The 17,233-nt window shown below is 35.3% G+C and overlaps 1 protein-coding gene across 1 annotated transcript in view; it reads left to right on the forward strand.

The window, feature by feature from the left end:
* LOC140162583 (dehydrogenase/reductase SDR family member 11-like) overlaps window positions 1–15,749 on the forward strand; it is a 34,417-nt gene extending 18,668 nt beyond the window's left edge. Inside the window, exons 2-7 of the mRNA XM_072185844.1 lie at window positions 2,325–2,534; window positions 3,462–3,556; window positions 12,404–12,533; window positions 14,331–14,414; window positions 15,026–15,097; window positions 15,659–15,749. Of these exons, the coding sequence (XP_072041945.1) occupies window positions 2,325–2,534; window positions 3,462–3,556; window positions 12,404–12,533; window positions 14,331–14,414; window positions 15,026–15,097; window positions 15,659–15,700 (633 nt within the window). The 3' untranslated portion in view covers window positions 15,701–15,749. The remainder of the gene's footprint in view (window positions 1–2,324; window positions 2,535–3,461; window positions 3,557–12,403; window positions 12,534–14,330; window positions 14,415–15,025; window positions 15,098–15,658) is intronic.
* Window positions 15,750–17,233: the final 1,484 nt, after the last annotated feature.

Genomic DNA, 17,233 nt, shown 5'->3' on the forward strand with positions numbered 1-17,233 from the left:
TAGAAAAGAAAACGTTTGGATTTATTTTAGGTTTTTAATTGAAGTGACATTATTTTATCCAGCTGCTTTTAAAATGAAAGTTCGCAGCTGGTGCACTGATATCCGGTTTACTCCTGCTTTTCAAAAATCCGTGATTAGTTTATATCAAAAACTTTCTTCACCCAATGGAATTTGGGGAGCTGCACAGATGATTGGTGGATGTTACAATTTAAGTGCGGATATGTTTGCGCCAGGTTCGGCTGCAACCAGCCTAGTTGATGCGATCTGATTTTGATGATTCACCATGGCAGCGATATTACAGCGCTTTGAAGGCTGGGAAAAGGCGCTATAAAAGTATATAAATCCGATTTTTTTTATAGAAACTCTACAAAGTTGTACAACTGCACGCATGTCCCTACAATAATATCTATTAAAATATCGCACAGTAGCGTAAAATTCTTAAAATTTGATAAGATTTATAAATTTTGCAACGTTAGTGACGCAAAGATATCGACAAATTGTATAAAATTCGAAAAAGTTGCATACAAATGTTATTGCAAACGATTAAACATATTGTTTATGAACTATAGATAGTGCTTAGTTTTAAAAACCAAGACGTTTAGTTCATAAACAGGGTGTTTTAGGTCCTCCAAGCAATACACAATTACACACATACTTTTAATATTCAAATGAATGGTTTGATGTGTTTACCTCTTATACCAAGAAGAGTTAAAAAACCGTTACAAGTAAACGAAGGCCAATCAAATTAAGGAAAATCAGGCTTAACCTACCACTAATTGTAACAGAAACCATTTAATCACCATTCATTATACATGTTATAGAAAAGTATATTAAAGAAAATATTAAAAGTCCCCAAAAGTGTAAGTAGTGGAACAGTGCCTAATTTGCATAATTTCAAAATGGCCGCTTATGCAGGGGTGAAATTTCAAAGTTGTTCAAATCTTGTTTAAAACCATACCAATGTTTTGCTCTCATCATAAGGATTCAGAAAAAGTATAGTTCGACCAGTCTCCGATATACAGTTCTTGAGTTATAGGCAAAAAGGTCAAAGGTCATATTCTTGGGTCCACAGTCGTTTATAATAGAAAAAAAAATTCTGGTCTCAAATTGTTCCTTTGGAAAAAATAATTCAAAATGAGAAACGTTACATTGTTTTGGATGTTTTGTTCCATAGGTAACATCACAAACTAGGTCAAGGTTAACAGGCTCAATGGAATTCGACTTTCTTTGCCATATTACTAAGGTAACAAAACACCTGACCTGTGATATTGCAAAAATTGTTTCTGCAAGCGGAGCAATATGAAACCATTTTGATCAAAATCAGAGCATTTTTCAATTTTTGTCCCCTGTGGAATCCAAATTTTGACATTTGACCTCCCCCATAACTCAAGAAATGTACATCGGAGAATTTTAATATGTTCTCAAATGAATGGAGATTAAATGCTTTCTGTTACAATTAGTGGTGGGTGATTTTTTAATGTGATTGGCCTAACGTACTGAAGTTTAGATATGCGATTAACAGAGCCCTGACTTAAATACCTTTGGGTCTGGAGCGCCACACATGGTGCGGAAGTCGTTCCAGACTCCAGTATTAGGTGGTTTCCGTTTGTTTGTGATTTGAATGGTTTGTGATTTGAATGGTTGTGATTTGAATGGTTCACTTGAATGGATTGAATTTTATTTTCAATTTGTCCATGGTACGCGTTGTTGTTGATGTAAAGACTGTACAAACAGTAACACAGCTGTTATAAATACTCCTATAGCTTCACAAATAATAATTGTTTTCACAACATAAAAAGAAGGATAATTTATTTACGCGCATTTTGATACCCCGTTTGTCTAATATTGTTCAATATTAGCAACACAGCAGTGTTTTGCAAGAAAAATTCCCGAATTTAAAAGTTGCAGCTATTTGTATTGATTTGAAATCAGCGCGAAGATAATGGAGGGTTATATAACTGCCACATTGCTTGCGTAATAACCATTGATCGCTGTAACTACAACTTTGAAATTCGGGTATTTTTCTTTAAAAGTACTACTGTGTTGTTAATATTGAACGACATTTGTCAAATCGGGTATCAAAATGTGTGTAAATAAATCATGCTTCTCTCTATGTTAAAATATTGTGCAAACAATTACTGTATTAGTTCTGAAGCTATAGGCGCATTTATAACAGCTGCGTTACTTTTTGTGCAGACTTTAGTATTGGTACTTTTTTGTTGGTGGTGATCGTGCATGGTAGTGGTGATGATTCAGTTAGTTATTTTATTTATCTATTTATCATGTTTATTTGCTCATTTTATTATCATATTTATTCATTACAGGCGATGGGAGATGAATTGCAGAAATCCAAAGCATCTGGTTCCGTCCATGCCATTAAATGTGACGTAACGCAAGAGACGGAAGTCCTGTCTATGTTCAAGGAAATCAAAGAGAAATATGGCGGAGTTGATGTGTGCGTTAATAACGCAGGCGTAAATCATGCAACATCTATCATAGATGGAAAGACAGAGGACTGGAAACATATATATGATGTAAGATATCCAATCGTCGTCCTCTACACGTCATCGTCTCCGGTGTCGTCACTCATCATCATCATCATGCATCAACATCCAGTGACGTAGCTAGGGGTTGAGGCGCCCGGGGCAAAGGATACACAATGCCCCCTCCCATTCTTTAAACAATTACGAGCGGAGCGAGAGAAAAATTGCACAAATACCATAAGCAATTTTGTTTATAATGAAGTTCAGTGAATTTCGGTCTTAAATTGATCTTTTATTATTTGTGCTTTTTGACTTTCATCATCACTGAATCGATGCTGAATTGGTCAATTCGCCGCCCCTCAAGTTGGCGCCCAGGACTTGTGCCCCCCTCTACCCCCGTCGCTACGCCACTGACAACAAACACCAACAATAAACACCAACAAATAACAACAACAAAAAACAACAACAAATAGCAAGAACACCAACATCACCAATAACAACACCAAACAACATGACAACACCTGACAACAACAACACAAATCAACAATAACACTGATAACAACAAAAAACACCAACAAATAACAACAACAAACTCCAACAAATAACAACAACAAACTAACAAATAACAACAAAGTCAAACAAAAAACAACAACAAAAAACAACAACAAACAACAACAAATAACAACAACAAACACCAAAGCTACAACAAAAACTACAACAAATAACAACAATAAACACCAACAAAAAACACAACAACAAACATCAACAAATAGCAAGAACACCAACATCACCAACAACAACGCCCAACAACAACACCCTGTATAGGCTACAACAACACAAATCAACAACAGCAACAATATGATCATCGTCATGTTACAGGGTGTTGCAATCACATAGAGCAAAAATGAGTTACGTTATCGCTTCAAATTAATGTTCTAAATGTAAAAGTAAGTAACACATTGTGCTGCTTCTCTTTAGGTCAATGTTTTGGCACTGTCAGTATGCACAAGAGAAGCTGTCAAGTCTATGAGAGAAAGGAATGTGGACGATGGACATATTATTCATTTGAATAGGTAGGTCTATAATTAAGACAACAAGTCATATTTTAAGTAATTTTCTAATATCGTCGGTGTATTACATAGTGACGGATGTTGAACTCCGCCAGAAAAAAAGTTGTTGAGTTAGACGCAATCAAAGAGTATGCCAATTTGTGATCGGCCTTAACAGAACACTAACAAGTAAAATCCTCCAAAAGTTGCTGTATTTTAAAAAACTAGTATCTAAAGTGTCTTGAAACATCTATCACATGAAGAATTATTCGCTTTTAAATCAGTAAAATGATTGCAAAATTATACGTCAGTATGTAAAAACGTTGCACCCTAACATCTGTCACACATCCGTCACTATGTCTTGCGCCGATATCGTGCGCGTTAATCTGGTCTCTCGTATTGATCTATGTTGATCCGTGACACTGTCACATTCGTCAGTATGTCTTGGGCATGAAAGTCGGATCAAGGAAGGACTTCGAAGCATCCGTCGGTTCTTTACGCTTATTATTAAACGCTTTTTTCATGAGAAAACCGACTCGCCACGAGTGCCTACGACATACATGACATATTGTATTTGGTTATTTACTCCTGATCTTACTAGTTTTCACTTTCATGATATAGCTAGTCACACAATCTGTAACCTCTTTTTACAAAACACCATTGATTGTATTCAGTTTTTACCAATTTACACTGTATTATCTGTCAACTTGGAGCCGCCTCTAAACATCTTGTGATCATCTTTCCATAACCTACTCATTAATAAGGATAAAATTTTCATCTTCTATTACTTATCACTTTTATATTGGAAAGTTTTGAAATAATGTCTCTAAATAATTGTCGAATCAACTCGAACCAAAATTTATTAAAACGATATTTTACTAAAATAATGATCCATTGAATATCTTCTCTACGTAAATGTTTTTGGTTTATACCCAGTTATCAACATCCGTCAAGAAATCCCGTAGGTTTCAATGAACAATAGAGAGATTACGAAATTTACGTGAAACGGGAACGCCAACGGCAAGCTACATTAGTCGAAAAGTTAGTATGCCCTCTAGAGGTTGAAATCTATTGTGAATTGGTCACTCGTGGAATTACCGTAAGGCGATTACGTTGCGGTTGGTAGCAAAAAATGACGTTCAAAAATGACAAAAAAAAACGCATTATAAAATGCAGAAAAATGTTATTTTTGTCGTGTTATAAAGCGAATCAAAGTATCAAAATTGAACAAGTAGAGTCCGACATGTAATATAATCCATTTTGGGGGTTACCATTTGACCTAGTATAGACAAGAAGAAGTGAATAAATTTAGATTTTATTCGACGCGATCTATACGAACGGGCAGATTGCTTATTCATTTGTGTGTGGCGAATGCCGTCCAAAAATCAGCTTGCGAAGAGGCGTTTTAGGCAAGATCGTGACGTCTTACGACATAATGCGGTAGAATTGTCTGTTTTGGACGGGTGACAGCAGTTCGTGCAACGTCATTTTTCGCCTTTGCTATTTCGTTGCATTAAACAGCTGCCAAAGTGTTTACTTATGGATACTTTTGAGCAAACACCAAAATGTTTTTAAAAAATGATAATGCATATGTTTTTGGTTTTAGTTTAAACATTTTGATAACATATCAATATCGGTTTATATAAAAATCATGAAAACTCTTTTTTAAAACGGACTGAATGCTTAGAGCAATAGATACAGCCAGTCGTATTTGCATATCAATACCGAGGAAAGTGGGTTCGAAGAGAGAAGGAGAGAATCTATTCACATCTTCTCTGGTTCGATGCACCCAAGGTGAATCAATGGGTGCTTCCTATATCTTTAGATATATTTGTCTCAGCATAGCGCCACCATGAGCTTATTGCAATTGCGTTTGGATATAGTCTCCGGTCAGACTTTATGAGGCTATCACGAACATACTAGGAACGGCGAGCGTTAGGACCGACACATACTGGCTGTGTAGGAGACTAGTTTGGATGTGAACGGCACTATGACGTTCTACCGCACAATGTCGTAATACGTAACCCGCATGGCGTTTGCAGTGAACGCCTCTTCGCAATTTCTCTAATATTGAATTACGTACGTTCAAATTGAAAAATCATGTTTTTACATAGTTACGGATGCTGGGGATACGCCATACAATTTAGTTGTTTTTCCGAGCAAACATCGTTTTACATAGTGACGGATCTTAAATACGTCACTATGTAAAACGTCGGCTAATGTCATATTTCAACATCCGTCAATTGCATAATTAATTAACGAATTAATTATGCAAACTTGAGCTTCAAACCTTGGTAATATTATACTAATCACTATTTAAATTTATTGGCCAATTTTCTTAAAAATGACAAAAATCAACATCCGTCACTATGTAATGCACCCGACGATATGTAAATAATAATATTTAAAAAGCTCGAAAGAAAGTGTTCGTATTTTAGTAACCAAGCTTTGCTTTTTGCTTTTATTTGAAGAGGGTTGGTGCTTTCAGCTGCTACGGCTATGTGCACCACCAGCTGTACAATTATCTCTGAACAATAGCCTTTGTTTCCATACAAAACCATGAATGCTTATATGCTTCACTGCACCATGGTTATACTATAGAGAGTTCACGTGTTTTCAAGCGGAACGGACTACAATAGTGTTTATAACGTGATTCGCACCGCCGTATTCCTCATTCCTTTGATTTGGTCAATGACCCTATTGGTGCTACATTCTACAAAATAACATTTGCTAATTATTGCGCGAGTGTTGGTATTCTGAAAATTGTAAACGGAGTTTAGGTTTCCCTCCAAGATGGCGGGTAACCCAAAACACGGGAACTCTCTATGCTGTACGTGTTTCCATGCCTGTGCGTTGATTCCGCTCGGATGCTTGTGCGTTAATTTCATATATCTTCTTCTTGCACTCAATTCAAAAACCAAACGGTACCGTCTCAGAGCCACACCAGGCCGAATCAGCAGCAGAAGTGGCTAGACCGTGGCCAAAACTATGCATGGTCACCGACTACGCCGAAATCTTCGCTTCCACGCCTGTTCCCCATTGCCCAAGTTAGCGTTACCCATCCGACACCACGTGGAGGTTTGGGTTTGGTTGCCCGAGAGCAATCACTATGTCAGCTCTGCGGGCCTTGCCGGACTTAGTAACCAAGCTATATACAGGAACAAACTTGTTTCTAAGTACTTAATTATCGTTGTGGTGTTAAATTTTTTCAACAACAATACATTGGCCGTGAGACATTTTCGAGAGAATAAAATCATTACATGTTCAATTCGCCGGCAGATCCGCCATGAGCTGTTGTGGCGTGTGGTGGTGAACTCAACGATATGTAATCGTGGGTGCGCGCTGGTTCGAATCCGAACGGTTCTGAATTTTCCTCTCCTTTATTATAATGCCAGTTTGTCTGAGCTCCATTTCCTTATTTATTATATATTTCTCAGGCATGTATCCTCTGGATCCTCGCATTTAATATTTAAGAGGAACTATCTGTTATTTTTGAGAATAGAGTTGCCACGGTCAAAAATAGATTTTCTTTATACTTTCATATTTGATGCACCTTGACCTCAAACTAACACACATGGGATAAATTTCGGAAAAATATCCCCGTTGCCATGGTAACAGGCAAATTTAAATTTTAGGCCTATTTTCACAATTTTTGCATTTTTCAGCAGTCAAATTGTCAAATTTTGAAGCCAGCGTTACTAATATACACAATATATATATACTGTTTTCTTTATAAGGTATGAATAGGTCAAACCTTAGATGCCGCAATGAAAGTATAAAAATAATCACCAGGTGTCAGGGTGGGTTATACCATTTATTTGAAATAGGGGTGTTTTTCAATTTTTTCAAAGTATGAAAATATACCAACTTTGTATAGCTCATAAACCATATGGTAGTGTTCCAATTTCAACATCGACCACAGCATGTTGAGATGATACATTGGTCTTATGAAAAAGTTACATTTGAGCTTGGGGAAAACACATCTGTATATACAGTGTTGCCAGACATTTTCCTATTTTTCGAAATTCTACACAAATCTCACCTTAAGTTAAATGATGTGAAAATGAACCATCATCCTTTCAAGGAACATTTATTAGAAAGAGAGTTTTTATTCATATCAAATTTGATCAGTTATAATGGTCAGTGTTGTTTTAAACCACATGGGTGTTGCCATAATTGGGGTTTAATTGTGATTTGTGGATATTTTCAACTTTTACAAGTCATAAAAATACCAAAATACCAAAATACCATAATAAAGAAAGAAACATCGACCTCGTCATGTTGAGATGATATATTGGCCTTATGAAAAGTTATTTTGATGTGGGGGGGGCGGGGTAAGACATCAGTTTATACAATGTTGCCAGATAAACCACATGGGTGTTGCCATAACTGGGGTTTAATTGTGAGGTGTGGATATTTTCAACTTTTTACAAGTCATAAAAATACCAAAATGCATTTCTATAATAAAGAAAAAAACATCGACCTCGTCATATTGAGATGATACATTGGCCTTATGAAAAAGTTATTTTGATCTGGGGGGTAAAACGTCAGTTTATACAGTGTTGCCAGATATTTTCCTATTTTTTTTTTTTTTTTTTCAAGTCTCGCCCTAAATTAAAAGATATGAAAATGAAACTTCACCTTCATACGGAACATATCTTTTATAGAAAGAAAGTTAATTTCATATTCAATTTGATCATCTGGGATGGTCAGTGTTATTCTAAGCCATATGGGTGTTGCCATAGCTGGCGTTTAATATGACAATTTAGATATTTCCAGCTTTTTACAAGTCTTAAACATAGTACACATCCTTAAAATTATTGTGGAATGAATGCAATATTAAGGTTAAAATTACCCTAAGAACACTTAGTATGTGAATTAAAATTTTAAATATTTCCTTGTATACAGTATTGCCAGTTATTATCACATATATTCAAAATTCAACGTATGTCTCACTTTAGGATTTATATTGTTTAAATCGCTGCCATGAATAAACCACATGGATGATGCCACTATAAATGGAGTTAATAGTGAAAGTTATAGCTATAGTATTCCACTTTTTCACAAAAACACCCAAAAAGCACACAAATTTGTCCTAATTTGGCGCTTTTATGTCCACTTTTGCCTTAATGCACCCAATTTGGCGTATTGTCTCCACTGCAAACCCAGCAAAATTGCTAAGGTAGGCCTACCCCCAAAACCGTGGCACATCCCCGTATACGTTTAACCAGGAGAACCCCTCCGGGGTCATGTCATAGGTATACTGTGCCCAGTAGTCCTCTTTTTCTACTTGAAACGGATATTTCCTCAGACAACTCTTATCAACATTTGGTGATTTATTATTTTGCTTTAACCCTGCAAGTATCTGCAAAAGTGTTCATACATGTATAAATCTCCTTCAGTCTTGAAAGCTTAATTTTAGTTAGCTGCTTCCTTTTTACAAGCTCATACAAATTCATGTCATCAATGAATCAATGCTTGAATGATAGAGAATTAGCAACAATATCATGCAACATTTCAATGGTCATTTCTTCTTCAGCATGACTTTAAATGTCATACTTTCGACTCTCCTGCAAGCTCCTCTCGGGAAAAGTAACTGGACATTAATTTGTCTGGCTGTGAAAAGGTTCTGTGCATTATTGTTTTTGACTAGTCTCATATCTTTCGAAACATTTGCTGGATCTATATAGTTTTTTGCCCATTTCTTCCCCATATCTTTTTTGCAAGTATAGTTGGGATGTGTGCTTTAATAATATGGGGTAGGCGTAATTTAAACATTATCTTATACTCTTACATGCATCTTTTTGCAATGTAACAATCTTATGTTATTTTAATTTATTTTAGCCTAGCTAGTATGTGTATATTGGTAAAAAATTATGGCTTTTATGTATATTTTAAAGTATACATGTTTGATGTTTTCTGTGTTGTATTTTAAGGGGTTGGTCACCCACCTTTGCACAGTATTTTTGTCGGACCTGAGAGCACATCAGACATACCAAATTGCATTTTGAATACGAGGAATGTCCTTCTGATATCAAATAATTTTGATTTTTTTTTAATTCGCGATACAATACAAATTTTAGGGTAAATTATGTATATTGATTTTTTTAAATTTTGTTGACATATTACAGTCCTCAAAGTTAACTTATAAATCTAATAATCTAATCTAATAAATCTAATGATGTGTATTTAAAGTGTATGTAGCCGGGATGAAAAGCCGACCACTAATCAATTAATTAATGTTAATTGAATAATTTGACCTTCATAGTGAAGATGTAGATTTTTTCCCAAAAGACCTACATTTTTAGGTGTTTTGGTGAAAAAATCTATATCTTCAATACGAAAGGTCAAATTTTCATATGGACGGCTTTTCATTCCAGCTACATACACTTTAAGTACATATCACTAGATTTATACAATTTACTTTTGAGATCTGTTAAATTTCAAAATATCAATTTTTAATCATTTGCCATAAAATTTGCATTATATCGCAAATTTCAATATATGTCTGATGTGCTCTCAGGTCCACAAAAAATATGCGAAAACGTCGCTATTTGAACCCTTATGACTCACATCTCACTATTAAACCCTAATTATGGCAACACCCATGTGGTTTGGAACAACACTGACCATTTATACAACTGATCAAATTTAATATGAAAGTAAATTTCATTTAATAAACTTTCCTTGTGAAGGTGAAGTTTCATTTTCGCATCATTTAACTTACGGTGAGACTTGTGTTAAATTTCGAAAAAAATAGGAAAATATCTGGCAACACTGTATAAACATATGTTTTCCCCAAGCTTAAGTGTAAATTTTCCATAAGACCAAATATGTATCATTTCAACATGGTGAAGTTGATGTTTCACATATTTTTTAAGGAATGCATACCATGGTATTTTGGTATTTTAAAACTTGTAAAAAGTTCAAAATATCCACACCTCGCTATTTAACCCTAATTATGGCAACACCCATGTGGTTTGGAACAACATTGAGCATTTATACAACTGATCAAATTTAATATGAAAGTACATTTCTTTCTAATAAACTTTCATTTTCAACCTAAGGTGAAACTAGTGCTGAATTTCGAAAAATTAGGAAAATATCTGGCAACACTGTATAAACAGATGTTTTTCCCCAAGCGCAAATGTAAATTTTCCATAAAACCAATGTATCATCTCAACATGATGAGGTCGATGATTCATTTTCACATCTTTATTTTAGGAATGCATGCCATTGTATTTTGGCATTTTTAAGACTGAAAAATAGCTGAAAAAGCTGGAAAAAAGCTCAACATACGTTGAATTTTGAACATATGTGGCAATACTGTATAGAAGGAAATATTTTCCGAACTCAAATTTAAAATTTAAATTCACATACTAAGTGTTCTTAGGTTAATTTTTAACCTTAATTTTGCGTTCATTCCACAATAATTTTAAGGATGTGTACTATTTTTAAGACTTGTAAAAAGCTGGAAATATCTAAAATTGTCATATTAAACGCCAGCTATGGCAACACCCATATGGCTTAGAATAACACTGACCATCCCAGATGATCAAATTGAATATGAAATTAACTTTCTTTCCAAAAAGATGTTCCGTATGAAGGTGAAGTTTCATTTTCATATCTTTTAACTTAGGGCGAGACTTGTGTTGAATTTTGAAAAAGTAGGAAAATATCTGGCAACACTGTATAAACTGATGCTTTACCCCCCCCCCCGATCAAAATAACTTTTTCATAAGGACAATGTATCATCTCAACATGACGAGGTTGATGTTTCTTTCTTTATTACAGAAATGCATTATGGTATTTTTATGACTTGTATGTAAAAAGTTGAAAATATCCACAAATCACAATTAAACCCCAATTATGGCAACACCCATGTGGTTTAGAACAACACTGACCATTATAACTGATCAAATTTGATATGAATAAAAACTCTCTTTCTAATAAATGTTCCTTGAAAGGATGATGTTTCATTTTCACATCATTTAATTTAAGGTGAGATTTGTGTTGGAATTTCGAAAAATAGGAAAATGTCTGGCAACACTGTATATACAGATGTGTTTTCCCCAAGCTCAAATGTAACTTTTTCATAAGACCAATGTATCATCTCAACATGCTGTGGTCGATGTTGAAATCGGAGCACTACCATATGGTTTATGAGCTATACAAAGTTGGTATATTTTCATACTTTGAAAAAATTTAAAAACACCCCTATTTCAAATAAATGGTATAACCCACCCTGACATCTGGTGATTATTCTTATACTTTCAATGCGACATCTAAGGTTTGACCTATTCATACCTTATAAAGAAAATAGTATATATATATTGTGTATATTAGTAACACTGGCTTCAAAACTTGATAAATTGACTGCTGAAAAGTGCAAAAATTGTGAAAATAGGCCTAAAATGAAAATTTGGCTGTTACCATGGCAACGGGGATATTTTTCCCAAATTTATTTCATGTGTGTTTGTTTCAGGTCAAGGTGCATCAAATATGAAAGTTTAAAGGAAATCCATTTTTTGACCGTGGCAAACATTTTAAAAAAATTCTCCAAAATAACAGATAATGCCTCTTAATGTCTCATATTGACTGATGTCCTGCTAGGACACAGCAGATAGGCCGCCCTCTCTGTTTATAAAAAATACATAACATGTACAAGTAATTTAAGCTTTAATCATATTAATGCAAAATAAAAAGCCGTTTTGCAGTAATTATTTCTTTTCTTATGGGTTTTCCCAAATTGATTTCTCATCTGTCTTGGTGCTGTGCTTATTTGTTTGTTTTTCTTTTATTTTGTTTCTTCCCAACAATGATAATATGTTAATTTTCTTTCATCGTAAAATTATACTTTGTTCTTACTAGTCAATCAGGTCATAAGGTTACAGCTAGTAGTGCGAGTCATGTTTATAGCGCCAGTAAATATGCAGTTACTGCCCTAACAGAAGGTCTACGCCAAGAATTACGGGAAATTAAATCTCACATTAGAGTGACGGTAAGTACTATTGCAGTCTACTTCAATCAGTGGCGTGGCGCAGTTTTTCAAAATCAATGCAGTTAAGCGAGTGCCGCGTGTCCTTATCCCTCCGGTTTGTAGGCACCTTAGAACTACACGATTAGAACAAACTGGAAGCGGCGTAAAAATTAACTGCGCGGCTAGACTGCGGAACTCAGTCTTCCATGATAGTCGTCATTTTTGGTCGTTATATGACTATCAGGGAGAGACTGAGTGGTTATGCAATGTACACGGAGGTGCATCCTTTATCATGTTGGTTACCGGTTTTTAATTCATCTTCGTTAGCAATTACGCACACTTACTATGGTACTGAAATTGTCTCTAGTCGTATATGAGGTGATTACGGTTTCTTCTTGTTGATTCCATATTGAAATCACGATGATTATTTCTTACACATTTAGGCATGAAATCGGTGAGCACGCCGAATTTTTCACTCGCAGCAGTCGTCCATGTTTATCGCGCAATGCAATATGGGAAGGAGGGGGGAAGTTAGGATCTAGGATTAGCATATTCATGATATTACTAATTCCACTCGGCTATAGGGGAGGTAATTGACTTGATTGACAAATCACCCAGACGGCGTAGGGCGATCCCCGGGCGATCCCATCACCCCATTGCCGCAAAAGCATGTAGCATATCTATTAAGAAGTGGTAGGGTCCACAGAGACCCGGATTGAACAAGGTCATCACATGACCATCAGTGTTGAATTATTTGGCAGCTTCGCCGAACACTGCGATCACGGCAAAAATATGAAACTACAAATTCGTGTTTGAACAGAAAGGATTCCGCAGATAATGGTAAATTTAGAATCATTGTAGACTATGAAGTCATTAGATAGTCGATCTTTATGTTTTGATGTGTTACATGTTGTTACAAAATAGGAATTTCCTCAACAAAACTCACAAGCAATGTCAACAACTTCCACATGGAGTAATTCGTGTTGTTTATCAGGGTCATAGGTCATACGACACCAATTTGGTGTCTTTCCGCGCCTCGGAAAATGGCTTCTATAGTTAGTGACTACTGCGCGGCTGGTTAAAACGACTTGTTAAAAGGTCTACTAAATGACCTCAAAAGGTCAAGGCGTCTCCAAAAATTAAAAAAGGCGAAATTTCGACAAGAACTGTCAGGGACTGTTACCCTTGCAAAGAAAATACAGCTTATTTAGCCATGGTGTAATCGGATTAAATACTTCCCTAACATATAACAACACGGCCGTAAGAATTTCTTCTCAGTCCGATTAATTTCAGAGTGGAACAACATCTCAGAAATAGTCGGTAGAAGCTAAAACAACAAACCATTTCAAGACTCAGGTCGAAAATGGATATGGGGTCAAAAAGGCTGATGCCTAAATTCCCATCATACCTTAAGTGTAAGTGTAAGTGTATGGTTCTTCACAATATAACAGTAATGGAAAGAAAAGCGCAAATGTTCGTCATTTTTGGTCAAAAAATGACGTCACGGACATAAGTGTCAATCTCCTATAGCCTCCATTCCTCCACCCAGCTCGTCCTTTGATTGGTCCATATCATTCTGTATCCAGTAGGGGTAGGGGTGGGTGGATGTGGCACGGAACTCAATTAACCCGACTGCTTAACAATTTCGACAAAAATGGGAGGGGCGTGCCCCCTAAGAACGCCACTAACTACTTCTGTTATTACTACCTTATTATCACCCGGTGCTACTACTATTTCTACTTCACCCACCACTACATCTGATTGGCACAAAATACATTAAATTGATCAAGTTAATTGAAATTTAATTATTTCTTGCAGGGTATTTCTCCGGGACTTGTCAAAACTGAATTTGCATATCGAGCTTACGGCCAGGAGGCGGGTCAGAAAATGTATGACTCAATTGTGAGTAAAGAAAAAATAATCTATGATGAACTTAAATAATTATCTGTTTAATCACTTATTAGCCTAAAAAATAATGCTATGTCTCAAAGCCTATGGAAGTTTCAGAAACGAATGCGGAATGAGGTTTTTTTAAAGATCTTTTTTTTTTTTTTAAAGATTGTTTTCATTTTCGTGTGTTCAAAAGTACACTGCATGAAATTGTGGTTAATTTACACAATTGAAGTACAAATATCAATTGTTTTATACCTAAAAAAGTGCGAGTATCGAATCCAGTAACTTTTCTTCCAAATTTGTCACAGAATTTCATGATTTTACGGCAAAATACTAAAAAAAAAATAATAAAAAGGAAACAAATTTTAATGACAATTTTTCAGAATTACAAATTTGCATGACCATATTTGTAATCAGCAAAAAAGATGCATTAAAATGAGTACAAACAAGCCCAATATTGCTTCAGTGGTTCTTGATATAGCTCTTGTAATTTTGAAAAAATATCTGAAAACTTGGACTTTTTATGTTGAAGCCTATGACTAGCACACAGAGAATTAAAAGAGTATATTACATCAGGTGGAGCCTTTTCACTAACCCTTCAATTTTTGCTTTTTTTACAGCCTGGGTGTCTTGAAGCAGATGATATAGTCGAAGCGGTCGTCTACGCCCTACAAGCACCACCTCATGTGCAGGTAAGATTGTGTTTATTCCTTTAATAATTATGAGATTTCAATTCAACAGCTTTTAAGTCAGGTCAAACTACAAGCTGCATCAAACTGATTTGTACCTATCAATCTTTATATTAATGAAAAACCTGCCTCTTCCATATGCAGCATTGAGTACTCTTGAAATATCCAAAATGTATAGTTTATGACTTTTGATGACGATTAAGCTAAAATTATTTTGATCTCATGTTGAATTTTGATGTGTCAGACTCATCGATCATGTCGATTATAAATGAAAATTGATGGGTACCATTTTGATACAGCTTGCATGAGCAAATTTGCCCAGCATATTCCTTACCCTCCCCTCCCACTTCTCACCACAAACACTCATCCCACCCCTCCCACTAACCCAACCCACCTCAACACAATACACATTGATGACGACGTGACATTGCCATTAAAGTAATTTTTACAAAACTCTGATACAGTCACACCCAAATTTATATCATATAGGCCTATACCACGTGTAAGTATTATTTTAAATTATTTTAAATACATAATTAATATCTATATCTGGTTCTATTGCAGGTGCACGACATTCTGATTCGTCCAGTGGAACAACGCAGCTAAAAAAAGAAGAAGAAAAAAAAGATGAACTTCGTGAACTTAGAATGAGAGTACATGGTCCAAAGTTTATTTTAAGACGTGGAGGCATTTTGGATTTTTCGTGACCTCTAGAGATCACGAAAGGTCACACAGGGGTAAAATACCAAATTATTCGTCTGATCACAAGAATTTAAAATATGTATAGTTTGTACTATCTACAACCTATCGTTACAGAGTTATTCTACAAAAACCTCATTTGGGGGGCCAAACGACATATTTTGGCTGTACATGGGTAACAATTTCAACTCGCTCCGATCTGAACAAAAATGGCAGCAAATTGTTCGTTTAGCTGAAAGGAATCATAAAAAGAATAGTAACTTGTCTATCTACTGTGTTAACCTACTGAGATAGAGGGTAAAATATCAAAGGCCATTTGCTGGCCATATAGGGCCCTGTTGATCGTTGACTTCCATTGCAAATAAGCAGTGCAGTACATTTTAGATGGTTTACAAGTACTATACTGTTTCCTGATTCTTATATCAAGGCAAGTAATTTGCCACCATTTCCGCCCAAATCTGAGCAAGTTGAAATTTTAACCAAAACAATGCGACCTTTTGACCCAAAAATTAAGTTTTAGTAGAAAACCCCTGTAATGATAGGACGTATATAGCACAAACTATTTATTTTTGAAATCCATGTGATCAGACGAATAATTTGGTGTATACAGGGTGTCCCAGAAAAAATTACCGAGTGAATAAAATCGCACGTAAGGCGAGAAGTGGACATCAGAATCAAACAATTTAAAATGTAGCGCCTAGCCTATTTTATTGTGCATCAAGTACGAACATTTTATTTGATTCGTTTGACTGGTTGCGAAGAAATTCACGATTACATAATGCGCGCATCAATGCAGTTCACTCCAAGTTTGATCACAGGTGATTTTTTCTTACTCACTCACCGCTTCCCGAAGTTTATGTATCTCATTAAATTTAGTCCACATTGTTTATTTTATAATCCGACGGTGTTATGTTATTCATGCTTTCACTGAAGATGATTAACAGTTTGTCCGAGAAAACTTTGATTTCTGCAATTTGAAGCTTTCCAACTTTTTAATTCTTTAGGCTGTGCAAATATGTTATATTTTAACTTTCCAAAGAATATTTGAGCCAAGAATGACAATTATCAAGTGCTTACAGTTTACGTGTGATTTTGATACCATGCAACATTAACATTGAAGTTTAGAAAAAATTGCATTACAATTTCTACGGAATATTTCAATAAAAATTCCTTTAAAAAGGAATAGGGCGAGCCACTGAGGAAGTGCCAAGATAAAGGTGTAGTTATTTTATTCGAACTGTTTTTATAAATGGGATTGTTCATAATAAGCATGTTTGTACGTTTGTCAAATGACAAGTAGGGCATGTAGTAAAAACACACTGCATAATTCTTGATAGGCAATTGTTGTCAAAAGGGTGGTTCAAAAGAAACACAAATAATTACTACAGACACATGCAATGTAGTTTTGTAATTTTAATAATAGGCCTACTGGAAAAAGAA

This window comes from Amphiura filiformis, chromosome 10 (genome assembly GCF_039555335.1).
Source record: "Amphiura filiformis chromosome 10, Afil_fr2py, whole genome shotgun sequence".
Lineage (NCBI taxonomy): Eukaryota > Metazoa > Echinodermata > Ophiuroidea > Amphilepidida > Amphiuridae > Amphiura > Amphiura filiformis.